This window comes from Hyaena hyaena, unplaced genomic scaffold (genome assembly GCF_003009895.1).
Source record: "Hyaena hyaena isolate Hyena2069 unplaced genomic scaffold, ASM300989v1 scaffold_296, whole genome shotgun sequence".
NCBI classification, from domain to species: Eukaryota; Metazoa; Chordata; class Mammalia; order Carnivora; family Hyaenidae; genus Hyaena; species Hyaena hyaena.
The window spans coordinates 1,273,014-1,299,940 of record NW_024080931.1 but is presented as its reverse complement, the minus strand read 5'-3'; the positions used below and the strand labels follow the sequence as shown (position 1 = coordinate 1,299,940).

The window sequence follows — 26,927 nt, the reverse complement described above, 5'->3', positions numbered from 1 at the left end:
CAGCGTTGCAGCACTTGGAAGCCCGCCGCAGGCTGGCTGGACAAGAAAGTCACATGGACACACAGTCACCACCATATCGAATTTATTATTCCAATGGCACTGATACAGCTGGGGGCGCTCACGGTGGCACCGCACGCACCTTCCTGCCTCCTATTTTCTGTCCACAGAAGACGGTCTCCCCGCTTGTCCTTCCCCCTTTTCTGGGGAAAACCCACTACGGGCCATTTACCCAAATAAACCTCTTAATGCGTTAATTTCGTATTTTTTGGACATTTGAGTTTCTGAAATGGAAAAAAAACCCTGTTGAGTCCCACCCGCCTCCCCACCCCCAGCGGCCAAGCCTGTCCCGGCTGCCAGGGCATCTCCGTAGCCTCAGAAATCCTGAAATAAATACCGGAGGAAACGGCATCAAGCGTTCACGTTGAGCGATGGCACGGAGTGAGCCCCAGAACCGCCAGGTGGTCACTGGACAGTCTCGAGGTGTTGTGGACAATGCGAGGGCCGCTGTGGTCGATGTCAGCCGAGTGCAGGGGCTGTGCTGAGTCCCACGGGGGGTGGGGGGTGGGGGGGGGCTGCCAGGAGGGCAGCCTACAATTTGTCCAGGAAGTTGTCCAGAGCGGGGATGCCCTCCTTCAGGCCCTTGCGCTTACGCGTCTCGGCCACCACCTGGCTGGGACGGCTGGTGTTGTCAAAGGGATCCCCAGGCAGGATCTGCCAGTGATCAAAGACGCACTGGGGGAAGGCCTGGCCACCGGTGTTGGACCTCAGGTCAGCGGTGAAGCCTGTGGGGAGGGACAGGGCTCACCAGCTCACTCCAGAAACCGGCTCCTGCTGCCTCAGCAGCCAAGCCTGAGGGGACGGTGGGCACGCAGAGGTAACGAAGCCCAGCCACCCTGACCAGTTGAACTGCCGTTTAAGACCGTGCCTGTATGTGCCCCGGGCCTTGCACTATAGACCACTGCTAGGAAAGCAAACCACGCAGGCCACTACTGGGCCTCCACTGCTTGCCCACGGGCTGAACATGAGCTACAGCCCACCCGCTTGCTAACCTTGATCTGAACAGGTCACCAGATCGCATGTCTTCCTCCCCCAGAAATCCACCAGCTCTACATGGTGAGCAGACTACCTTCCCCCACAACTGTTCTAAGCCACCTCCAAACGGGCCATGGTTTGCACTCCATCAGGGCCTCTCAGACCTGCTCTAGGCCTTGCTAGAGGCAAAACCAGGCTGCCCGCAGACCCGTGGGCACTGCCCGGCACCAGCTGGCCGTCCCCAGCCCCACTCACCGAAGGACTCGTTCACAGGGAGATAGGCCTTCACGACAAACATGGGAGTGCCAGCCACCTGGGACTCCTCAAAGACGTGACCCCGCTTCCTGTTCAGGACACCATAGATGCCACCAACCACTTGCTCAGGACACTGTCAGGAAAGAAAGACTGTTTTTCAAGCATCTATTGAGTAAAACAAGACCCAGAAACGCCAAAGGAGCAGCCTCCACCCCCACCCCCAACCTGAATCTCCACAAGGTAGATGGGCTCCATGAGGCGGGGCTGGGCAGTCAGCACGCTGGCATAGAGGCAGCGCCGGGCGGTGGGGATGATCTGGCCGCCGCCGCGGTGGATGGCGTCCGCGTGCAAGGTCACGTCATGGACATCAAAGCGCACACCCCGCATGTTCTCTTCGCACAGGGCTCCCTGCAGAAAATGGCGAGAGCACCATCAAGGTCCCGCACCTACTGACCCTTTCGCTCTACAACAAGGGATAACGCAGCTCTGTGCCAATGCCCAAGGCCCCACCCCCAACATAAAGTGTCACACTACCCTACTTGGCCTGCCTAGGACGCTCCTCCCAGAAGGTAAGACTCCAAGCCTCACTTCCCCTCACGGAACACGTGACTCCCAATTCCCATTAGGTGTGAGCCTCGCTGGCCCGAGAACCCCACAGCGAACTGATCTGTCACCAGCCAGACAGTAAGGCGGCCCCGCACCTCTTTGGTGGCCCACTGGAAGCCAGCGACCACGCTGTCCTTGATCTCGTTGAGGTACTGCACGCCCTTGGTGATGTCCGTGAGGACGTTGGGGCCGGTGCCATCGGGCCCAAAGCACCAGATCTTGCGCGCCTCGGCCACGTCCCACTCGTACTTCTCGGCCAGGTAGCGGGCACGCTGCTTGAGCTCCTGGCGGGCCGACACCTCGCCCTTGTCGATGTCCTCGGCCAGGCCGTCGGGGAAGGGCCGCGCCTTCATGTACAGCCGGTTGTGCTTGTTCGGGGACTTGGACAGGCAGAGCACGTTCGACTCCTCGCTGACCGTCTCCCGGTAGGACACCACGGGGTCGGATTTCTGCCGGAGGAGCAGGAGGGTCAGGCCGGCCTCCGGGAACCAGGGGCCGCCCGCGAGGGACATCCAGACGCCCTTCCTGCAACAGGACTCGTGAGCGTCTCTCACACACGTGCGAGCTCAGGTCCTTGCGAAAGCAGAGCACCAGCAGCCGGGCTCGTGTTCACTAGCTTTCAGGAAGCACACCCCTCACGCCCCACCCTCCGGGGCGCGGAAAGCCTACACAGATGCCGCTGTGAACCTTGCAATTCACCCGCCAGGAACACGTCAAGGAAAAGGGAATGGAACGGCCGACCGGCAGAGCGCAGCCTGAACCCCGCACGACGCGACCGCTGGCTGCCCGCCGTGTCGGGACAACAGGCCTCCGCACCTTGATGGGGATGCACGCGTGGTCCTCCTCCAGGTCCTTCAGGCAGATCTCAAGGTGCAGCTCGCCAGCCCCCGCGATGATGTGCTCCCCCGACTCCTCGATGATGCACTGCAACCGATGGAGGGAGAGTCAGACCCCGACACTGACCCCAGGACACTCGGGGAGCCCAAGAAGTCCTAGGCTGACGGGCGGAAAGCAGGTTCCAGATATGCTCCCCGGCTGGAGACGGACCCCCAGAACTGAGGTCTTCAGGGAGGTAGGCTCCCGGAAAACAGCAAGAGCCCCCAGGCGCTTCGCTGGTTCTCAGCCTCAATCTTCTGGAATGACCTACCGTAGAGCCACACCACAGAGACCTCAGCAGCCTGAGACAGAAGTGGACGCGCACTGACTCTCAAGTACTTGCAACCCCGACTTGGCGTTTGGCCTCAATACACACACACCAGAAACTAACCGCTCCCACGAGGAGCGCTGCCTCTGCCAGGGCGCCCACCCACCTGCACCATGGGGTCCGACTTGGCCAGGCGCTTCAGGCCCTCCACCAGCTTGGGCAGGTCGGCCGGGTTCTTGGCCTCCACAGCGACCCGGACAACAGGGCTCACGCTGAACTTCATCACACGCATGTTGTGGGCGTGCTCAAAGGTGGTGATGGTGCCCGTCTTCACCAGGAACTGGTCCACACCCACCAGGCCCACAATGTTCCCACAAGGCACATCTTCGATGGGCTCCACGTAACGGCCCATCATCAGGATTGTTCTGGGGGAGACACCATCAGTGCCTCAGATCTCCTGCCATCTGAGCCCGTGGCCTGTCCACCCCCAGGGCCTGAGACCCACCAACTTCAGGACACTGAATCCTATTGGGACACCAACTTGCTCGTTCCTACCTCCCCCGGTTTAGGGCACCACACCCAGCCCAGGGCTGTCAAACGTCAGACCTGAGAGCCAAAGGAGCAGAGGCATGGGGACCCCAGGCCGCTGGCGGGACAGAGGGGCTGGGTCTTCCCCCTCCCCTTAGGTGCAGTGCTGGCGCAGACGCTACCACCAGGGAGGCCCCTAGAGGCCTCGCCAGCTCTCCAGGCACCAGCCCAAACTGTGGCACAGGCGTGTCCGAGGCAGAACGAGGGCTCTGCCCGCTGCGTCTGGAGCAGCCCATCAGCTTCACCAGTTCCTTCACCCTCTTGGGGCCGGAACACCTTCCGTCAGCCTATCGCAGGGCAGGGGGCCCGCAGAGGGCCGAATGGCAGCCCCTCACCTCTGGATGGGCTTCAGGTATAGGTCCTCCTTCTTCCCAGGCGTGTAGTTGGGCCCCATGATCCTGACCTTCAGGCCAGTAGACACAAGCCCCGAAAATACACGGCCGAAAGCATAAAACCGACCTTTGTCGGAGGTCGGCACCATTTTGGAAATGTACATCATAAGGGGGCCTTTGGGGTCACAGCTTTTAATGCCTGAAAAAGAAGAATCCCGAGAGTGTGTGTGACTCCCTTACCGCCACCATCCCAGAACCCTGACGCTGTGAGTGGCAAGGACCATCACCCCCAGCCACTTAGCCCCAGGCTGCTCCAGCCCTACGCTGGGGGACGTCCCGTACCCATGGCTGCCTCGTCATCCGGGGGCCCCTCGTACAGGAGCTCGCAGCGGTACTTCTGGGCTGTCACGGGGGAAGGCAGGTGGATGGTGATCATCTGCAGCAGGGCGTCCCCAGCAGGCAGCCAGCGGCGCATCACAGCCTATGGAAGGGGACAGGAGGCTCTAGATTGGTCCCTGCCCTCAGGATCCCGGGCTGAAAGTGGGTCTCAACTGGCTCAGGTGCGAGGCTGCCCCTCCCAGAGCAAGACCAACAGCGCAGGCCTCCACCTGCCCTGCCGAGGTGGGGCTGTGGTGTAGGTGTAGGTGTGGACGTGGTGTGGGTGGGACGCCCACCCACACTTGCCTTCAGAAGTGGTTTGCCTTCTTTATCTTTGTCCTCGCTGTCCAGCTTGATGTCCAGCTTCTCAATGAGTTTCGCGGTCTCCTCCTTCTTGAAATTCATGATCGCGACAAATACCTAACGTGCCAAAACACGGTTGGTTTGGAAACACGCTGGGAAGCCCGAGGCTTCTTCCTGCCACACAAACCAGAGCCTCACACAAGGCACGGGCAGTCCTGCAAAGTCCCACAGCACAGTCCCGGGAAAAGCAGAAAGGGCGATCACAAAACGCAAATCTGCTCTTCTGTGCCACAGATGTGTCCTAATTCACCCTCCACTCCCTAAACCAACAAAGCCCAAGCTGTCTCCTGTCTCCTACCTCTACACCCCCAGCCAGGGAGGTGAGCTCCCCTCCACCAGGAATGTCCGTGGCTTGCTTATCAGGGACCCCAGGGCCTGAACCTCTACCACTGTGCCCTCACCCTCCTCTGGCAGCCACCCTCCGGCCTGGCTGTGCCCAGCCCCAGACACCCCATCACCTGCCACAGCAGGTCGGGGAGCAGGTCCCCCAGGAGCCACCAGCCCCATGGACAGCCCAGGGGGTGCACATCTACGAAAACTCTCGGCTACTCACTTTGAAGATAGGGTCCAAGATGAGCTGGCAAAATGTCCGGGGCAGCTTCTTGCCATCAGGGCTGGTGGCTGACTTGCTGAATTTACCGTTGGCTGGATCGAAATACCTGGCAGATGAGACTCAGCTCAACCACAGCAGGACCCAGGGGGTGGGGAGGGTACCATCATGCAGGAGCCCACTCAACCCCCTCCCCACTGCCACCCAGGGACCCCCACCAGGCAAGCAGGGTGCTGCAGACGCCCCTGCTCCTCGCACGAGGCGCTCACCGGTCACCCCACAGCTTCTTCATCATGTCCTCCACCTTCTTGGCCCGCTCAGCAGGCCCCAGCTGGCCCTCGCCCTTGGCCGCAAACTTGGCCACATACATCTCTGCAAACTGCTTCAGGGTGAAGGCCCAACCGTGCAGTCCAGACCCAAAGCCAACAGTGCCAAGTACAGGGTCGATCTGCAAGGGCGAAAGGAGACAAAGCTGTGAGTGGAAACAGGTGGACAGAAAGCACAAAGGCCCCCCCCGCGGTGGGCCTCAGACATCAGATTTCTTCAGTAGCCATCAGGTCAAAGTGAAGAAATTTCAGTCATCATTGACAGGACCCAGCTCTGCTCATGGCCTTGGGGGCGGGGCAGACTCAAACCCGTGTCTACACAGAGAACAAACCACCCTACAGCTTCTCCACAAGTCACTGAGTGCAGCAGGAAGTTGGTTTCAGAAATGGTCCACCCCGTTCTTAGTTACCCTAACGCTCCTGGCCAGCCCACTGTCAGAGATGGCAAGAATCCAAGGCCCCCTAGACTCAACAGCACTTCCAGGGCCTGCAACCCCCCCCCCCCCGGAACAGTCACAGCCCCCACAACAGAAGGACCACGGCTCCCCCAGCAAGAGGTGGGATGAAGTACTGGGAACACAGGCAGACAGCAAGCCGGCCGAAGAACCCTGCATCTCAGCGGGCACACAACGCACCATGATGTTGCCCATGGGGCCGCTCTCGCCCTCCCCGTAGGTGGAAATGATGACGTTGACGTTCTCGACGATGCGCTGGAAAGTCTGGTAGAGCTCCTCTGGCTCCAGCTGCAGCTCAAGCAGGGCGCGGTCCATTTTGTTCATCATCAGCACGGGCTTGATGCGCTCGGCAATGGCCTGCCGCAGCACCGTCTCTGTCTGCACGCACACACCTGGGGACCAGTGGCCCAGTCAGCCAGGACCAGGACGGCCCCACGCTCCAAACCACACGTGAGGGAGTCCACTACTTACCAGACACACAGTCCACCACCACCAAGGCACCGTCGGTGACACGGAGGGCGGCGGTCACCTCCGAGGAGAAGTCTACGTGCCCAGGTGAGTCGATGAGGTTGATGAGAAAGCCAGAGCCATCCTTGCTCTGCTTGATAAAGTTCAAGTCGTTCTCCGAAAGCTCATAGAAAAGGGAGATGGCCCTAAGAGACCAGGGCAGGTTGAGATGGAGGGAAGCCACATCTACACCGCCCTCCCCATGACCCCTGGACTAAGGCCCAGGTTCCCTGACTAGGAGAGTCAGCAGAGCTTTCTTAATCCCTACGGGAATTCCTCATAAGTTAAGAAACCAGGTTCAAATCTAGAAAACGCGCTGCAATTTGTTTCCTCTCCCCCAATCACTCCTCCCTGGAGACTCCAGCCCCCCCCACACAGACGCCATCGCCCTCTACCAAGGAGGCCCGGCTCCCTAGTACCTGCTTTAAAGACCAACTCCTAGGGACCTCCCCATCCAGTCCCCTCTTCCTGGTTACTCCCAGGCTCAGCAACCCAGACTCCAAACATGGGCCAGGTGACCCCAGACCACCTTTCACTCTCTGCACCATCCACTCACAGCTGACACATTAAGTCCCAGAACCAACGCCCCAGAAACACCTCACAAATCACCAACTAATGACAGGCGGCGATCATGGGTAGTTTGCTCTGGGGCTCACTATGGACATCTAGGGCCACAAAGTCACTGGGGAGCCCTATGCAAAGCAGGTGGTGACAGCATGATCATCCAGAACCACCTGCCAGGACTTGACCAGGCAGCACCTGGAAATGAGGAAGCCCAGGGGCAAGCCCCTTCCTCTCTGATACTCCCCAGTCCCATCACCGACCTGTCACACTGGCTGCAGCCTCCCCTAGCTGGGAACCTCATTCTCCCTCGTCAATACCCAGCCCCCAGGGTGTTCATGTCATCCCCTAGCGGCCTTGGGGACAGGCTGGGGCCTGCTGTCCAGTCCGCCCCCCGCGGACCTGGGTGAGCACTGCCACCCCCCCCTCCTCACGTTGACTTGATGGTGATGCATCGCTCTTGCTCGTCCTTCCGGGTGTCAGTGAAGCGGGTCTCCCCAGCGCGGGCGGAGGCGATGATGCCAGCCTTGCACACCAGCGAGTCCGTCAGCGTGGACTTGCCATGGTCCACATGGGCGATGACAGACATGTTTCGGATGTTGGCCTTCTTGTCCATGATGGCCCGGATCTGATCTACTGTGAAGTTCACCTGAGGGGTGGGGAGAGGGAGGCTCAGGACGGCCTTGGGACTTCAATCAATTGTGACCTGGAGACCTCGGCCAAGAGTGAGCTGGATCTGGGTCAGCCCCAACTACCACCCGGACTGCGGTCTCTGTGCTGACGCCCTCCTAAAAACGCCACCTGCCCAGGTCCCAAAACCAAGCTCTGCTTATCACTTACAAGCAACGACTCCTAACGAGGGCTGCACAAGCAACAACAGATTTCCTGTAGCCGGGATGGACCCATCAGAAGGCTCCGCAGCCCCAGGAAGCCAAGGGGGAGACAATACTCCCCTCAAAACCCCAGCCCTGTACCGCGGGAGTCCTCCCAAGCGTCCCCCAAAGGGCATCTTTGAGATCCAAGGTCACCCGTGCACCTGGCGGTCAGACAGGGCCCCCCGCCCCTTGGGGTTTCCACCCACACCTCCCCCGGGACGCGGACAGCAAGCTCAGCCCCAGCAGACGCCAGCCTCCATTTCCCGGCTCTGTCAGCCTTTCACAGTCGAGACGCGCGGGGAGAGCAAGCCACCGAGCCAATGTCACACAGGCGTTAGGGGAGCTTTCAAGAGGTCGTCTTCAGCTCTCCCCGCTGTCCCACCTGCCTGCCACCCACGGCACCCGACGGAAAGCCAACTCGAGCTCGCGACCCGCAGGTTACATAAGGCGGCTCCCCTCGCCCCGCCGCACACAGCGCCCGCCATTACAGCGTCTGCCACATCATCATTACCCTCTCCGCTCCCCCCGCCCTCCCCCGCGCCCCGACTCGGCCCCAGATCCAGCCCGACCCGGGGTCCCGCGAGGCGGCGGCACCCCCCGGAAGCGCAGAAGGGGCTCAGCGAACGGCACGACGCGTAGACATGGCGGCGGCCGCTTTCCTGACCCGGGGCCCGCCGGCGCCGCCATGTCTCCCCCAGGTCCGGGCGACCCCAGTGCCCCAAACCCAGGAGCGCCGGTCCCGCGGAGGCCCCGCTGCCGTTCTGGGCCACCAGCCCGACGGCGTAGCTTACCATGGTGGCGGATGGCGGTGGATTCTCCCAAGCAGATCCGAGCGGGGCGAGTCGCGCCGAGGATGGCGGCGACGACGGCGGAAGAGAACGTTGACGTCAACACCCGACCTTTTATAGGCAGAAGCCGGTTGGGCGGATCATCTGACCGCGCTGCGGGGGCGGGGCGAGAAGGAACGCCCTGCGCAGGCGCAAGGAAGCACTCCTCCGGTTAACCCTTCAAACGCGGGTGCGGCTGCCAGAGTTCTCGGGGGCGGTGGTCTACCGGAGCTGGGCGTGAGCCTCCGGAATGCGATACTCAGGTGATAAAAGCGAAGAGCACCGTTTTAGCTGAGACTATTAATCGTGGTAACTATATCGGCTTGCGAAATGTCAAGCACTTCTGCTAAAAGCACTTAACAATGTGAAATGGGTCTGTGGATTGTACACGAGTCAGTTTTCTGGTTCGCTATTATGTAAGACGATGCCACTTGGGGGAAGGTGGAGGAAGGATACTCGGGGCCCCCAGTACTATTTTTGCGACTATGTGCCTATAATTATTTCAAAATAAAAACGTTTTTTGAAGGCAGGTATTAATTCATCATGAATTCCACCACTTTACCCGTTCGTACACTAGGTACTCGGATTTTTCTGTGCCTCTTTTTCTTCATCTGTAAAATGGGGTAATCACTACTAACTCACTGGGGGAGAGTAAGATTGACTACATACGTTCAAAGGGATTAGCACCGTGCCTGACACAGCACTCAATACATGTCAGCTATTTTAATTAGCTGTTATTGCTATTAATACAACATTTATTTCAAGGGCTTCGTTTGCTATGTCTCAGGCATGGGGCTCAACGCATTCCAGATGTAATCTCATTTTCTATTTCATTTCCTCTCTAGCGGGAGGTGCATAAGACTATTTTGCGTTTGTGTCCTAATCTGACCCTAACAAACTATTGCATTTCAGATCTTTGGCTCGAGGGAACAAACTGAATTCCATTCATTATCTTTATCCTTTATAAAGAGCCAAGCCCAATGCCTGGTATATAGTAGGCTCTTAGTATTTCTTATATCATCCATGAATGATATTTTCATTAGCACAAATAAACCCCCTGAGGAAAATCTTCCTACTCCCACGCTGTCAAAAGAAGAGGGATTACACTGCTTTTCCTCGGCTGGTAGAAGGGGAGATAAGCATCTGCAAAAAAAAACAATGCAAGTTGGAATCTGAACTCTGAGCCCGTGCACTCCTTCCCAGGAATGTTGTACGCATTTTGCTTGTAAAGCGTTGTCCAGTCCTGATTGCATTTACCCGAGGGTCAATCGGGGTCTTTAAACACCTACATCTGTGTTCATGACACGTTTTGATGTTAATTCTACAAGGCAAGTGCATGCGCCATTTGAAGGACACGTTTTCAGCACATGGGTCTCCAGTTTCCCTTTCTTGATAAATTTCAATCTTAAATGTATTGCGCACCCACTGTGTACTGGGCTCCGTATTAGGCACTTCGCAGCTCGCCCTTGCACGTTTGAGCATTTCAGAGATGAAAAGCAAAGGTTTTCGTTAAGGGGGGTTCAATTTGCTCTCAAGTGAACAGAATGCTTATTACGAAAATTTATGAAGAAGCGGGGGAGAGTGTAAGGAGAATAGTGAGATTGAAGCCCTTCCTCCGCTGTCACTCTTCATGGGGAGGGGTTCAGCCCCACAGCTGCCGGGATGGGACCAGGTGCCGTACCTGTCCCCACCGCTATTCCCAGACCCACGTCTAGCAGAAGCCTGGGGGAAGTACCGGGCTTCAGCAGAGAGCAAAAGCAGCTCCAGCCAGGTTCAGGGTCTGCAGTAATAAATACAGGCCGAGGTAAAGGGCGGGGAAGAACCATGAGAAAAAAGTCACCTCTGCAGGGAGGCTCAGCTGCGCATGCGCCAGCCAAGCCATCTGTACCTCCAGGAGGCGACGGCAGCGGCCCCTGCTGCCCAGCACCCGCCATTGCACGTCCCTCGTATCTGCCTTTTGATGCACTCGGATCGCTTATAGAATGCCATTCACCGCCCTTTAAATTAATTATTTCACTTAATCTTCCTCACACTCTGAGCTTTGACTGAGCTCCTTTGTGCTGAAGATAATTGACGCTCAGAGAAGTTAAAGGATTCGATCAAAGTCTCTCGGCTGATAAGAGAAGAACGCATTGACTGGTATATATGTACATATACTGATATATATATATGTGTATATACGTATATACACACATATACTGGAAGGTTCTTCAGCCTCAGGAAGGAAGGACAGCCAGCCACCTGCCACCACGTGGATGGACCTGAAGGACACCGGGAGCAGCGACAGAAGCCAGACACAGATGCACACATCCTGCATGACCCCACTCACAAGAGGTCCCTAGAGGAGTCCCGTCCTCAGAGACAGAGTAGACCATGGGAGCCCTGGGGAGGGGCGGCCACCCAGGGGGCAGGGAGTCAGTGTTTCATGAGGACGGAGTCTCAGTTTGGGGAGATGAAGAGTTCTGGAGACAATGAAGGGGTGACTGCACGACAGTGTGAGTGTGCTTAATGCTGCTGAGCTGTGCGCTTGGAAATAGTTGAGAGGGTGAATTTCATGTTATGTGAATTTTACCACCATAATTAAAAAAGGTAGAGTTTAATCAGGGAGCAATTCTGCCCCCTACATTGCCTGGATGTGTTTCAGATGTGGTTAAACTGAGGCCAGGCATCATGAGTTTAAATTTTCTTTCTTTCTTTCTTTCTTTCTTTCTTTCTTTCTTTCTTTCTTTCTTTCTTTCTTTCTTTCTTCCTTCCTTCCTTCCTTCCTTCCTTCCTTCCTTCCTTCCTTCCTTTCTTCCTTTCTTTCTTTCTTTCTTTCTTTCTTTCTTTCTTGAGAATACAAACAGAAGAAGGGCAGAGAGAGAGGGTAGAGAATTCCAGGCAGGCTCCACACGATCAGTGTAGAGCCCAATGCGGGATTCGAACCCATGAACCGTGAGATCAGGCCCTGAACCCAAATCAAAAGTCACTCAACTGACTGAGCCACCCAGGTGCCCCAAGATTAAATTCTCGTCCTGCCTTCACCGGCTGTATGATCTTGGGCATGTTACTTAACCTCTCTGAGCTCCAGATTTTGCATGGAAAATACTGAATACAGAACCTATTTTATTTTATTTTTTTAAATTTTTTTAATGTTTTATTTATTTCTAGGAGAGAGAGAGAGACAGCGTGAGCAGGAGAGGGTCAGAGAGAGGAGTCACAGACTCCGAAACAGGCTCCAGGCTCTGAGCTGGCAGTCAGTACAGAGCCCGACGCGGGGCTCGAACCCACGAACCGCGAGATCATGACCTAAGCAAAAGTCGGACGCTTAACCGACTAAGCCACCCAGGCGCCCCAGAGCCTATTTTATCAACGGTTCTTGTGAGGCTTGAAGAAAATAATGGCTGGTATATGGTATTTCTGTCTTAAATAGTTTACTCCTAGCTTGGGCTGAATTGCGTTGCATCCCCCCCCCATTCATATACTGAGTCCTAACCCCCAGTGCCTCAGAATTTGATTGTATTTGGAGATGGGGGTTTTTAAGGAGGTAACGAAGTTGAAATGAGGTCATCGCAGTGGGCTCTGATCCAATGTGACACCAGTGTTATTAGTGACACTGGGACACAGACGGGCCCAGAGCCAACCCTGTGAGGACACGGCAAGAAGTCCGCCATCTGCAAGCCCACAGAGAAGCCTCGGGAAAACCAGCCCTGCCAATCCCTCGATCTCGACTTCCAGCCTCCACAACTGGGAGACAGTGAACATCTGGGTTTATTTCAATATTTGTTAATTTTGGAGAGAATGCGCCTGCGCATAAGCAGAGTAGGGGCGTGGGGAGGGGGACAGAGGATCTGAAGCAGGCTCTGCACTGACGGCCGAGTCCAACACGGGGCTCGAACTCACAAGCTGCTTGCGAGACCATGACCCGAGCCAAAGTCGGACACTCAACCGACTGAGCCACGCAGGCGCCCAGGTGTCTGTCGTGTAAGCCCGGCAGTGTGTGGGGTTTTGCGAGGCCACAGCAAATGAACGCAGCTCCCATTATGGGACAGAAGCCCTAGACTTTATGCTCCACCTACTCCTTCTACAAGCATTTATTAGCACCTAACGGCTGTTGGGCAGCGCTGGAACCAGTAATAGGAAAGTGGATTGTTCCCGCCAGCATAACATTTAAGAGGGCGCAAAAAACCTCTGTCGCCGGGTGAATATTTTAACATGACTTTTTTTTTTTTTTAAATACCACTTAAAAAAAGAAAAACAAGGGCTCCTGGGCAGCTCAGTCGGTTAAGTGTCCGACTCTTGGTTTCAGCTCAGGTCATGATCTCACGGTTCATGAGTTCGAGCCCCACATTGGGCTCTGTGCTGACAGCTCAGAGCCTGAGGCCTGCTTCAGATTCTATGCCCCGCCCCCCTCTTTCTCTCTGCTCCTCGCCCTCACATTCTGTCTCTTTCTCTCTCTCAAAAATAAATACACATTGAAAAAATATTTGCGAGTAAAACATCAGAATGAATACAAAGAAGGCCATGATGAACAAGGCATCAAATTTCTTTTTATCATTTTAAATTATTTGTTTGTTTATCTATTTAGAGAGCACACAGGTGTGCCCAGAAGTGGGGGAGGGACAGAGCGAGAGAGAATCCCGACCAGGCTCTGCGCTGTCAGCACAGAGCCGGATGCAGGGCTCGATCCCACGACAGGACCGGAGTTACAGGCTTTTTCCTTCTGCCTGGGGTCCCGCATGGTTGCAAACAGCTCTTCAGTGGCCTCAAGCTGCCTTCCAGTCCTGGGAACACAGTGTTGCAGCACACTGAGCAGAAGCAGCCTTAGGCCGACTTGTGCTGCCCTCCAGGGAGGGTCGAGCAAGCAGGTTTAGGGAAGCCTGGCGAGGCTCTGGTGAGAACAATAGCTCTGGGAAACACCCATGGCCAAGGTCCCCGAACTAGGCGGAGGCTTTAAGGAAAAGACAGACGTGCTTCTCCCCTGCAGAGGGGTTTTGCCATGGCCGCCACCCCAGTTTACAGAGGCTTAAACCGACAATCCAGTCCGGGAGGGCAAGTAAAAGACTAGTCTTGTCTGGGGCTTCAAACACGCCCTGAAGGACTGGATCATAGCCCCAGGCAAACTGTTTTGCCTTTCTGTGTTTTTAAGCTGTCCCTAGGACCTCCAGCCCGGGCTTTCCAGGGCCTCACCCCTCCCCACCCACAAATACACCATCCTACTCCCTCTTTTTCCCTCCCTCAGGTGTAAGGCAAAGAGTCCCTGGCTTGGGGGAGCTGATTGGCTGGTGGAGGAAATAGTCAAATATTTGCACAAATTGAAACCTTTCTCGTTGGGCTGGGAGGGAGAGAGAGACTGAGCAAAGAAGAAGGGAGAACAGGTTGAGGGCTAGGATCTAGCCCCAGGGCATGAGGGAGGGCTGCCTGGAGGAGGTGATTCAAACTCTTCCGTGAAAGATGAGAAAGTTTCCAATGAGCAGAAGTGCAGAGTGTGGTCTAGGGAGAGGGAACAGCGAATCCAAAGGCCCTGACGTGGCAGGTGCACGGGCAGAAACAATGAAAGTCAGTGGCTCTAACCATGCGACCGAGAGGGTGGCTTCGGCTGGGCTGGCCAGGCATGACTCCTGGACAGCAGAAATGGGTAACTTTTTCTTAAAGGGCCAAGTAGGAAGCATTTCAGCTTTTTGGGCCCCACAGCTTCTCAGCTCTGCCGTGGTTGCTCATAAGCCTGCGCAGACTCACTACAAGAAAGGGCATGGCTGGGTTCCAATAAAACTTTTATCCTGAAATTTGACTTTCACACAACTTTCTTTTTTTTTTTTAAACGTTTATTTATTGTTGAGACAGAGAGAGCATGAGCTGGGGAGGGGCAGAGAGAGAGAGAGAGGGAGACACAGAATCTGAAACAGGCTCCAGGCTCTGAGCTGTCAGCACAGAGCCTGACATGGGGCTCAAACCCATGGATCGTGAGATCATGACCTGAGCTGAAGTTGGACGCTTAACCGACTGAGCCACCTGGGCGCCCCACTTTCATACAACTTTCAAAAGACACGGAATGTAGGGGCACCTGGGTGGCTCAGTCAATCCAAGTGTCCGACTTTGGTTCAGATCATGATCTCAAGGTTCGTGAGTTCAAGCCCCGCAATGGATTCTGCACTGTCAATGGGGAGCCTGCTTGGGATTCTCTCTCTCTGCCCCTCCCCCACTCGCTCAACTGTGGGCACTCACTCTCTCTGTCTCTCTCAAAATAAAGAAATAAACTTAAAAAAGACACGATCTATGATTCTTTTCATTCCTCCCCCCAACCATTTATGAATGTAAAAACCATTCTTAGCTCCTGGGGCATATAAAACCAGACAGGAGGGTGGATCGGGCCACGAGCTGCAGTTTGCCACCTCCTTGCACTAGGAGAAGGGTGGCCCTATAATTTATCACCCAAAGAAGAACACCTTATATTGGCAAAGTTGTGCTTGAAGTGTAACCGATATACAGAAAGGGCGTGAATCAAATGTAAAGAACAATGACTTTCAGAAACTTGACAGGCCACGGTAATCAACATGGAGATTAAAATGCAGATCGTGGGGCGCCTGAGTGGCTTAGTCGGTTAAGCGTCCGACTTTTGCATGGGTCATGATCTCGCGGTTCGTGGGTTCGTGCCCCGCGTCGGGCTCTGTGCTGTCAGCTCAGAGCCTGGAGCCTATTTCGGAGTCTGTGTCTCCCTCTCTCTCTGACCCTCCCCTGCTCGCGCTGTCTCTCTCTCTCTCTCCTAGAAATAAATAAAAAAATATTTAAAAAAAAAATGCAGATTGTGCCCAGAAATGCCTGGTGCTTCTTCCAGTCCCTGCCACCTCAAATAAACCGCATCCTGTCCTCCAACCACAGAGATGGGGGGCTCGCTATTTGTGAATTTTGTATACCTTGAGTCACGCAGCAGTGTGGTCTTTCCTCCGTGCTCTATTCTTCTCTTGCGACCCTGGTACAATGTATTTTTCTGTGTCCCTGTTGGTGGGCATTTGAGCTGTTTCCAGTTTGGGGCAGTTTCGACTAACGCTGCTCTGGAACATTCTAGCACATGTCCCAACAGCATTTCTGTTGGGGACGTCCCTTGGAGGGGAGTTGCTGAGTCATACAGCCATGCCTGATTTCATGTTCAGGGGACGCATCCCTTTGCCAAAGTGCAAACCAGGATGTTTTGAAAGTAAAGGGAATCCTAATTTAATCACACCAGAATCATGTTGTGAACTAGGCTTTCGGGGGCCCCTGGGAGGCACGCGTTTCCTTCCCCCAGAGAATCGGCTCCTGAATCTTCACAGTGTTGAGATTCAGGAAAAAAACCTATATGCGATCTTTTTATTTTGTTTTGTTTTAATAATATGCCCTGGGGGCACCTGGCTGGCTCACTCAGAGGAGCATGTGACTCTTGATCTTCTGGTCCTGGGTTCTAGTCCCACATTGGACATAGAAATTAATATAAATAAAAAATAACTACATAGATAAGTAAATAAAGAGATGCATAAGGAAATAAAATGCCCCACATTTTCCTGATGTGAATGATATTCATCTCTCGTGCACATCTCGAGCGGGCGCCTAGACACTGACCGAGGCGCTGGGGACACACAACAAGCATCCCTACCCTGGTAGGGCTTGTACGCTGTTGGGGGGGGGGAGGGAGAGGCGTGAATGCATGAACACAGTGTACGGTGCCCCTCGGATGGTGAGACAGCTGTGAAGGAACTAGGATCAGGGGCTGGGTGCAGGGGGGTCGATGTCAATACGTATTTTATGTGTATGAGGAGATACCAAGGCAGAGATCTGAAGATCAGGGAGAGAGCAATGTGGGTGCCTGAGGGAAAGGCATTCCAGGTAGGAAGAACACGTGCAAAAGCCCTGGGGCAGGACCGGGGCCTGGAGGCCCGAAGGAAAAGTAGGGAAGTGGGGAAGCCCCGTGCCTGGAGCAGAGTGAGGGAGAGGGTGGGAGGGGGGAGGGGAGGGGAGGGGAGGGAGGGAATGGGGCAGGTCACGCAGGACCTGGGGGCTGCTGAGGATTCGGGCTTTTACCCGAGGTGACTTTGGAGCCCCGGAGGACTGCAAGCAACAGAGGGCGGAGTCTGACTCGCGTGCTCACAGGCGCCCTCTGGTGGCCCCCGCGGGGAGGACGAACGGGGGCGGGGCGCAGGCAGCAGTGGGCCCTGGGCTGGTCCAGGCAGGGGAAGCTGGGGGCTGAGGATAAACAGGGGCGGGTGCGGTCCGGCCACACACGGGAATATTATTATGCCTTAGAGAGGAGTGAAGGGCTGACACGTGCTACAGTGTGGATGGACCTGAAAAACACAGTGCTCAGGGGCGCCTGGGTGGCTCAGTCAGTGAATCATTGAGATCAGGTCAGATCTCACAGTTGTGAGTTCGAGCCCCGCGTCGGGCTCTGTGCTGACAGCTCGGAGCCTGGAATCTGCTTCGGATTCTGTGTTCCTCTCTCTGTTCGCCTCCCCTGCTCGTGCTGTCTCTCTCTCCCTCCCTCTCTCTCTCTCGAAATAAAAAAGTAAACATTAAAAATTTTTTAAAATTAAAAGAAAACATGATGCTCAATGGCAGAAGCAACATAAAGTTCGTGTAGCGTATGACTCGCTTTATAAGAAGCATCCAGAACAGACAAATCCACAGAGATAGAAAGTGAGTTTCTCTGGGATTTCTTTTGGGGATGATAGAAATGTTTTAAAATCAGAATGTGATGATGTGAGAACTCATTATTCACGTAGACACCTTGATTCTATGTCCTTCGCTCCATCCCCTCTGCCCCCACCCTGCTCCAGGAGGGCGTCATCCCTTACCTGGCAATCCCCTCCTCCCTGCTCTGCTGCCTCCACTGTGCTCCCCACAATCCATCTCCACAGCTGCCCAAGGGATCTTCGTAAACACAAATCCCACCTTGCTCCACGTGCCAGTTAATTTTCTGCGTCCCTTTTCACTGGGCCATGGTGCCATATTTTGCCCAGCATTATTCTAGATGTTTCTGTGAAAGTGTTTTTGGATGAGATTAACACTTAAGGCAGCGGACTGTTATTGTGTTTGTTTTAAGCAGGCTCCACGCTCAGTCTGGAGCCCAACCCAATGTGGGGCTTAAATGCATGACTCCAAGATCCAGACCAGAACTTAGATCAACAGTTGGACACTTAACCAACTGAGCCACCCAGGCACCTCAAAGTCAGTGGACTGTTTAGTAAAGCAGGTTGCCCTCCCTAACATGGTGGGCCTCATCCAATCAGTGGAAGGCCTCAATAAATCAAAAAGATTGACGTCCCCCAAGCAACAGGAATTCCACCAGCACATGGTCTTTGGACCTGTCATTTTAGCTCTTCTTGCAGATTTTGGACTTGCACTTGCCACAGTTGCTTAAATAAACTCCTTAAAGTAAATCTTCCCTCCTTCTCTCCCTCCCCCTTTCTCTCTGTCTATACATATATGTAAATATGTGTGTCCTTCTATACATGCACAGACACACATGTGTATGCAAATGCACACGTACAGTGTATGTGCATATATGTACGTGTGTGCGCAAACATGCATATATTACATATATACCTGCACGTATGTACTAGTGTGTACGTGTAGTGTATTTTACTTAGCACATGCTGCACGTATATAGCCCGTATTATACTCTATATATATCACATCTGTAAAATACATATATAACGTATATGTTGCCATCAAGATCTCAAGATTTTTCTTTTTGCTTCATCCCCCCTAGAGTATTGCCTTCACCCTCAGAGCGCAAGATGGTGCACCGCGTGTCCATGTTGCATCCAATAGGAAGAGGGGGAGAGGACAAGGGAAAGGAAGTGTACATATCACTACCGTCATTGGCCAGAATTTAGTCACATGACCAAACCTAGCTGTAAAGGAATCTGGGAAATGTAGTCTTTATTCTGGGAGGCTGTCCCCAGCTTACAATAGGAAGTCTTTTTTTTTTTTTTTTTAATAGGAAGTCTTACTACTGGCAGAGAGAACAGGTATCGGGGCACAGTTCATCTTTACCACCCTGTGATAATGCTAAGAATTCGGTGAGTCTTGCCACCTCTTGGAACACCCAGCAGAAATTTTTCTGCAAATCACACATTTCCTAATTTACCAGTGCAGGGCTTGGGACATATACGAGAATTCATCTCTGTGGAATACATTCCTAAAAGTGAAATTGCCTGGCCAAATCGTATGGCTACTTTTACTTTTAAATAGCAATGTGAATGTCTAGGGGCGCCTGGGTGGGTCAGTGGGTTAAGTGTCCGACTCTTGATTTCAGCTCAGCTCATGATCTCACAGTTGTGAGACTGAGCCCCCTGTCAGGCTCCACGCTGAGCTGACAGCACAGAGCCTGTTGCATAATCCCTTCAAGGTTATTTTGTCCTTTCTCAATTAGTGGTATAAGAATACATCACAATTCTAGGGGCACCTGGGTGGTTCAGTCAGGTAAGCCTCCGACTTGGGATCAGGCGGTTGGATGATCTTGCAGTTTGTGGGTTTGAGCCCTGCATCGGGCTCTGTGCTGACAGATTCTGTGTGTGTGTGTCTCTCTCTCTGTACTCTCTTGGTCTTTTTCAAAAATAAATAAACATTAAAAATTTTTAAAAAATGAATTCATCAGAATTCTAGGGGCACCTGGGTGGCTTAGTCAGTTAAGCATCTGACTTTGGCTCAGATTTCATGGTTCATGTGTTCAAGCCCCGCGTCGGGATCTGTGCTGATAGTTCAGGGCCTGGAGTCTGCTTTGGATTCTGTGTCTCCCTCTCTCTCTGCCCCTCCCCTGCTCTCTCTCTCAAAAATAAATAAACATTTAAAAAAATTTTTTAAAGGATACATCACAATTCTGGAGTGCTTACTGAGTCCCAGGCAATGGGCTAGGTGTCCGGCAGCACTACAGTCATCCATGAAGCAGATGCTGTTGTGGTGGCCATTTACAGGTGCTGTTCGGAGATGGCCACAGCAATCCTCACGCCCTGGCAGCCAAGCTCGCCTTTCAGGGGCCCCCACCCACATTGAATAGGGCTGAGCTTCGATACCCACGGGATACTGTGAAGATAGTTGAGAGTGACTTCTGAGGCTTGATGAGAAAAGACAGTGTGGGTCCCTCCTTGCTCCAGCTCTGGGATCACCCACTTGGGAAAGCCAGCTGCCATGTTGTGGGGAGGCTCAACCAGCACTGTGGACAGATCCACTGTGAGGAACCACCTTGGAAGCAGACCATCCATGCCCAGTCAAGCCTTCAGATGATACTAGCTCTGTTCAACATCCCATCTACAATCTCACGAGAGACCCTCAGCCAGAACCACCCGGCTATGCTGCCCCCAAATTCCTGACCCACAGAAATGGGGTGGGATAACAAATATTGACTGTTACTTTCAGCTGCCAAATTTTGGGAATATTCGTTACACAGCTGTTGGTAACTGATACATAATTTCCTTCCTCTTTCGTGGCTGAAGAAAATGAGGCTCTGACAAGTTAAGTAATCTGCCCAGAGTCAAATAGAACACAGGTCCTAAAGTTGGTATTCAAACCCAGGATAGCAGGTCTGGAGGTTTGCTTTTCCACCATACAGATAGGAACATGGTTTACCAAACCGACCCTGTACAGTTGAGCAATTTGCTTATTTACAGATGGCCACATGTAAATAAAAATTTACAGTTGTAAATACATATGCTGTAATGAATATTCAGGTGTGTATCTTTTTATGCATTACTTTTCCTAGAGTGACCCTGACAAGTCACTTCACTGCTCTTGACCTCCATTTTCTCATCTGTACATTGGAATCGATACTACTGGTACCTATTTCATGGGGTTCTCTTGAGGGCGAAATGACGTAACATATCTTAGGTGCTTAACGCAGGGCTCAGCACCTAATAAATATTAGCCAGTATCATTATTACCACCATCATCATCATTGTTATTCCCTGGGGAAGCGGCATTGGTGTATCAAAGGTTAATTAACTTCCTTTTGCCGGAAGACAATCAACTCAGCCATTTTACACATTGGCTCATTGAAATGTTATCATCTTCTCTTTCCTCTCTCTTTTTTTTTTTTTTTTTTTAATAAAATACTAAGGGCGCCTGGGTGGCTCAGTCAGATAAGCGTCTGACTTTGGCTCAGGTCATGAGCTCATGGTTCAAGTTCGAGCCCTGCATCAGGTTCTGCGCTGAAAGTGTGGAGCCTGCTAGGGATTTTCACTTTCTCCTCTCTCTCTACTTCTCCCCTGCTTGTATTTTCTCTCTCAAAATAAATAAATAAAAACTTAAAAAAAGAAAGGCAGAGATCATTTTTTTCTTTTTTATACTTAAAAATATATAATAAAATGTACATAACCCAAAATGTACGATCAATTCTAATCCATTAGTCAATATGTCTGTGTAAAATCCAGCATCACACTGTTTTTTTTTTAAATGTGGTTTTTTGCTTTTTGTTTTTTTTCTAGGAGAGAGAGAGACAGCGTGAGCAGGGGAGGGTCAGAGAGAGAGGGAGTGACAGACTCTGAAACAGGCTCCAGGCTCCGAGCTGGCAGTCAGCACAGAGCCCGACGCGGGGCTCGAACCCACGAACCGCGAGATCATGACCCAAGCGAAAGTCGGACGCTTAACTGACTAAGCCACCCAGGCGCCCCAGCACCACACTGTTTTAATCACATACCTTTATAGTACATTTTTTAAATTTAATTTTTTTTAACTTTTTAAAATGTTGGGGCCCCTGGGTGGCTTAGTTGGTTAAGCGTCCGACTTTCGCTTGGGTCATGATCTCGCGGTTCGTGGGTTCAAGCCCCGCGTCGGGCTCTGTGCTGACTGCCAGCTCGGAGCCTGGAGCCTGTTTCAGAGTCTGTCACTCCCTCTCTCTCTGACCCCCCCCTGCTCACGCTGTCTCTCTCTCTCCTAGAAATAAATAAAACATTAAAAAAATTATAAAATGTTTATTTCCAAGAGAGAAAGAGAATGAGCAAGTGTGAGCAGGGGAGGAGCAGAGAGAGAGGGAGACACAGAATCTGAAACAGGCTCCAGGATCTGAGCTGTCAGTACAGAGCCCAATGTGGGGCTCGAACCCACTAACCGTGAGATCATGACCTGAGCCGAAGTCGGACACTCAACCCACTGAGCCCCCCAGGCGCCCCTACAGTAAATTTGAAATCAGGAAATGTGAGTCCGCAAATCCATTCTTTTTGTTTGTTTGCTTTTGTAAAGATTGTATTGGCTGTTTGGGGTTCCTTGAGATTCAATATTAATTTTAGGATGGATTTTTCTCTCTGCAAAGAAAGTTGTTGGGATTTTAACAGGGATTGCATTCAATCTGTAGATTAATCATTTTGGGCAGTATTGAAATTTTAATAATATTAAGTCAGGCACACACAAGGAACAGGAGAAAATATTTGAAAACCATGTATCTGATGGAAGGTTATTGTCCACCATATATAATGAACTCCTACAGCCCAACAACATAAAACACAAACAACCCCATTAAAAAGGGGACAGAACAGGGGCGCCTGGGTGGCTTAGTCGGTTAAGCGTCCGACTTCAGCTCAGGTCATGATCTCGCGGTTCGTGGGTTCGAGCCCCGCGTCGGGCTCTGTGCTGACTGCCAGCTCAGAGCCTCGAGCCTGTTTCAGTCTGTGACTCCCTCTCTCTCTGACCCTCCCCTGCTCATGCTCTCTCTCTCTCCTAGAAATAAAAAAAAAGGGGGGTGGATAGAACAAAAGACTTGAACAGATATTTCTCCAAAAAAGATATACATATGGCCAATAAACGCATGAAGAGATGAGAAACTTGGCTATGAATGTTTAGGAAATGCAAACCAAAACCCCAGTGAGATACTACATCATCTCCATTAGGATGGCTATCGTTAAAACAAAAAGAAATAGGGGCGCCTCGGTGCTCAGTCGGTTAAACGTTCAACTCTTGGTCTGGGCTCTGGTCATGACCTCACGGTTCGTGGGTTCGAGCCCTTCCATCAGGGCTAACGGCATGGAGCCTGCCTGGGATTCTCTCTCTCACTGCCCCTCCCCTGCTCTCTCTGTCTTTCAAAATAAATAAATGTAAAATAATTTTAAAAATTTAAAACAAGGGGCGCCTGGGTAGCTTAGTCGGTTAAGCGTCCGACTTTCGCTTAGGTCATGATCTCGCGGTTCGTGGGTTCGAGCCCCGCGTCGGGCTCTGTGCTGACTGCCAGCTCAGAGCCTGGAGCCTGTTTCGGTCTGTGACTCCCTCTCTCTCTGACCCTCCCCTGCTCACGCTCTCTCTCTCTCTCTCCTAGAAATAAATAAAAACATTTTAAAAAAGATAAAAAATAAAAAATAAAAATTTAAAACAAAATGAAACAAAAAGCAGAAAGTAGCACGTGTTGTTGAAGATACAGAGAATCAGAGCCTTTGTGCACTGTTGACGGGGATGCAGCAAACAGTGAGGCAGCTCCTTCTAAGTTAAACACAGAGCTACCCCATGACCAACAATTCCGCCTCTGGGTATTTACCCAAAAGAGTTGAAAGCGTGTTCTCAAAGAGCTATTTGTACATCTGTGTTCATACCAGAATTATTCAAAATAGCCAAGACGTGGAAGCAACCCAAGTGTCCATCGAGGGAAGAATAGACAAACAATCTGTGGTCTATCCGTACAACAGAATATGATCCAGCCTGGAAACGGAAGGACATTCTAGCACCTGCTACAACATGGATGGACCTGGGGGACGTCACGCTCATCAAATAAGCCAGACAAGGGGCGCCTGTGGGGCTCAGTCAGTTAAACATCTGACTCTAGCTCAGGTCATGATCTCACAGTTCGTGGGTTCGAGCCCCGTGTCAGGCTCTGTGCTGACAGCTCAGAGCCTGGAGCTGCTTCGGATCCTGTGTCTCCCTCCCTCTCTGCCCCTCCCCTGCTCACGCTCTGTCTCTCTCTCTCTCTCTCTCTCAAATATAAACAAACATTGAAAAACAATTTTTTTTAATTAAACATGTTTTAACAGTGACAATGGTACCTTTTACGTGTTGTGTATTTTATCACGATTAGAAATTAAGGAAGAAAAAGAAAAAATGAATGGACGGAAAGATGAGGGAGAGAGGGAGAGAGGATGAGCCAAACCTTGCCTCAACTGTTTCCATACACAGCCCTTGAGCTGAAGATAGTTTCTTTTTTAAATGTTTGAAGAAAACAAAAGCATAATTCATAACCCATGAAATGACATCAAATTCAAATGTCATTATTAATAAAGTTTTATTGGCACAGAGCCATGCCTGTTTACGTATAGTCCATAGCCGATTCTGCCCCGGGATGGCGGAGCTGACTGGTTACTAGAGGCACTGTATGCAGGTTACAAACCCAAATGTATTTATCATCTTGACCTTTATGGAAAATGTTTGCTCACCCATGACCCAAAACAGTGTCTGGCATTTAGGAGGTGCTCAGTGTACGGAGAGCTTATTATTAAATGTCTTATGGAAGCATCTGACATGGTTTATGACGCTCGTCTTGGGAGACGATCGAACCAGGGTTGTTTCTGCCCTCTGCCCAAATCAGGCTGGTTCCCTTCTCTAAGCCTGGGTTTCTGCAGCAGGAACAGGAATGTGCAAAGAGCTTCATCCGTTCTGGGAGAGCAAGGGCACAGCAGCCTTAGCTACTGATTGTCACCGTCCCTCGTGAATCCACGCCCCAGCCTCAACAATGAGCGATTCACAGTCCATTCCGTTTCGTCTACTCTCCTCCCTCACCGCCCGCTCGCTCTTATTTTACAGCATAACTTGTATCATGTCTTCTGTAAATATGCCCAAAGTATTTTTCAAAAAGACTATTCTGATTTTTTTTTTATGCCAAAAGAGTGGTTTTATTAAAGCATGGGACAGTACCCACGGGCAGAAAGAGGTGCTCTGTTTTTTAAATTTTTTAAACATTTATGTATTTTCTGAGTGACAGAGACAGTATGAGTAGGGGAGGGGCAGAGAGAGAGAGAGGGAGACACAGAATCCGCTCTCAGCTGTCAGCACAGAGCCCGATGTGGGGCTCGAACTCACCAACTGTGAGCTCATGACCTGAGCTGAAGTTGGATGCCAAACCAACCGAGCCCCTCAGGCGCCCCCAAAGACTATTCTTCAAACTCAGCCATCACACCACGATCGCGCCTTAAACCTTCAGAACCATAATGGTTGTTAAGAACCTACAAGTATGATCAGATTTCATAGCACTATAGCCCCCCCCACCGCCCATGCCAGTAAAAGTACATGTAAAATCTGGAGAAATCTGAACGTGTACCTGGCTGATTGTGTTGTATGTACCAGTATTGCTTTACTGGTTTTGACGACACACAGTGTTTACAGAAGTTGTTATCGTTGGGAGAAGCTGGGTGAAGGTTACCCAAAGCTCACTGCACTATCTTTGCAATTTCTTGCAAATCTGAAAACTGTTTCAAAAATTTCAAAATTGTAATGAAAATTAAACCCTGTAAAATTAGGGTTTGAGCGAGAAGTGAGGTCACATGCAATTGCAGAGTTAGACTCTACCTTGACTTAAACATTTTGGTACTTTTGTCATCATGGATTTTTTTCTGCATTCTTATTTTTTTTAATGTTTATTTTTTTATTTCGAGAGGGGGAGGGAGAGAGAGTGCACGCGTAGGCAGAGCCAGAATCCTAAGCAGGCTCCACGCTGTCAGAACAGAGGCCAATCAGGGCCTTGATCGGTGAGCTCACAGCCTGAGCAGAAATCAAGAATGGATGTTCAAGGGGTGCCTGGGTGGCTCAGTAGGTTAAGCTACCGGCTTCGGCTCAGGTCACGATCTCACGGTTCATGGGTTGGAGCCCCGTGTCAGACTCTGTGCTGACCTCTAGCTCAGAGCCTGGAGCCTGTTTCAGATTCTGTGTCTCCCTCTCTCTCTGACCCTCCCCTGCTCACGCAGTCTCTCTCTCTCTCCCTCTCTCTCTTTCTTAGGAAAAAAAAAAAGAATGGATGTTCAAGCAATTGAGCCACCCAGGTACCCCTTTTTCATTCTTCTTCTTCACTTTTTGTGATTTTTTTAATGTTTTTTTTTTTAATTTATTTCTAGGACAGAGAGAGAGAGAGAGAGCGTGAGCAGGGGAGGGTCAGAGAGAGAGGGAGTCACAGACTGAGCTGGCAGTCAGCACAGAGCCCGACGCGGGGCTCGAACCCACAAACCGTGAGATCATGACCTAAGCGAAAGTCAGACGCTTAACCGACTAAGCCACCCAGGCGCCCCATCACATTCTTATTATTTTTAAAAATCACAATAACATATTTAATAACTGAGTGATTTGGGATGCTTCCTTAAATTTCCNCAGAGCCCGACGCGGGGCTCGAACCCACAAACCGTGAGATCATGACCTAAGCGAAAGTCAGACGCTTAACCGACTAAGCCACCCAGGCGCCCCTGTGATTTTTTTTTTTAAAGAGAGAGAGCACAAGCAGGAAAGAGGGGCAGAGGGGAAAAGGGAGACAGAGAGAGAAGAGAGAATCTCAACCAGGTTCCACACTCAGCAAGGAGCTTGGGGGCTTGATCCCAGGACTCTGGGATCATAACCAGAGCAGAAATCAAGAGTCAGTTGTTCAACTACCCAGTCACTCAGGTGCCTCGCATTTAAAAAAAATTTTTTTTTAACGGTTATTTACTTTTGAGAGACAGAGTGTGAGCAGGGGAGGGTCAGAGAGAGAGGGAGACACAGAATCCGAAGCAGCTCCAGGCTCTGAGCTGTCAGCACAGAGCCCGACGCGAGGCTCAAATTCATGAACCGCGAGATCATGACCTGAGCCACCCAGGCGCCCCATCACATTCTTATTATTTTTAAAAATCACAATAACATATTTAATAACTGAGTGATTTGGGATGCTTCCTTAAATTTCCCTTCATTCCTGCCCCGAGAATCACGAACTCAAGGTATGAGCCTTGGAACATACGTTTTTGGAATTTATTTTTATTTTTATTATTTTAAGACTAAGTAAACTTAACCTCTAAGGTGGGGCTGGAACTCACGAGTCCAACACCCAGAGTCTCACGCTCTCCCGGCACAGCCAGCTGGGCGCCCTGGGAACACACAGTTTTGCTCTCTGGCCTCCCGCTTTTAACACAACCAAGTTTAAGCTGCGCTGTCCCGGGCGCTGGGGAGCCGAGGAGGGCTCTAGAGCAGGG

General features: G+C 51.8%; 1 protein-coding gene and 1 non-coding gene across 2 annotated transcripts; both read right to left on the bottom strand.

The window, feature by feature from the left end:
• Positions 1 to 65: 65 nt before the first annotated feature.
• Positions 66 to 8,850, bottom strand: EEF2 (eukaryotic translation elongation factor 2). The gene is made up of 15 exons (XM_039247566.1): positions 8,764 to 8,850; positions 7,532 to 7,746; positions 6,501 to 6,682; positions 6,210 to 6,421; positions 5,518 to 5,696; positions 5,252 to 5,357; positions 4,642 to 4,755; positions 4,300 to 4,438; positions 3,961 to 4,156; positions 3,204 to 3,462; positions 2,710 to 2,817; positions 1,989 to 2,342; positions 1,513 to 1,695; positions 1,288 to 1,420; positions 66 to 782 (listed from the first exon to the last, which is right to left on the bottom strand). The coding sequence occupies exons 1-15, from the start codon at positions 8,764 to 8,766 to the stop codon at positions 589 to 591; spliced, it is 2,577 nt and encodes an 858-aa protein (XP_039103497.1). The 5' UTR covers positions 8,767 to 8,850; the 3' UTR covers positions 66 to 588.
• Positions 5,773 to 5,837, bottom strand: LOC120242122. The gene has a single exon (XR_005531015.1). It is a non-coding gene; the product is annotated as a small nucleolar RNA SNORD37 (small nucleolar RNA).
• Positions 8,851 to 26,927: the final 18,077 nt, after the last annotated feature.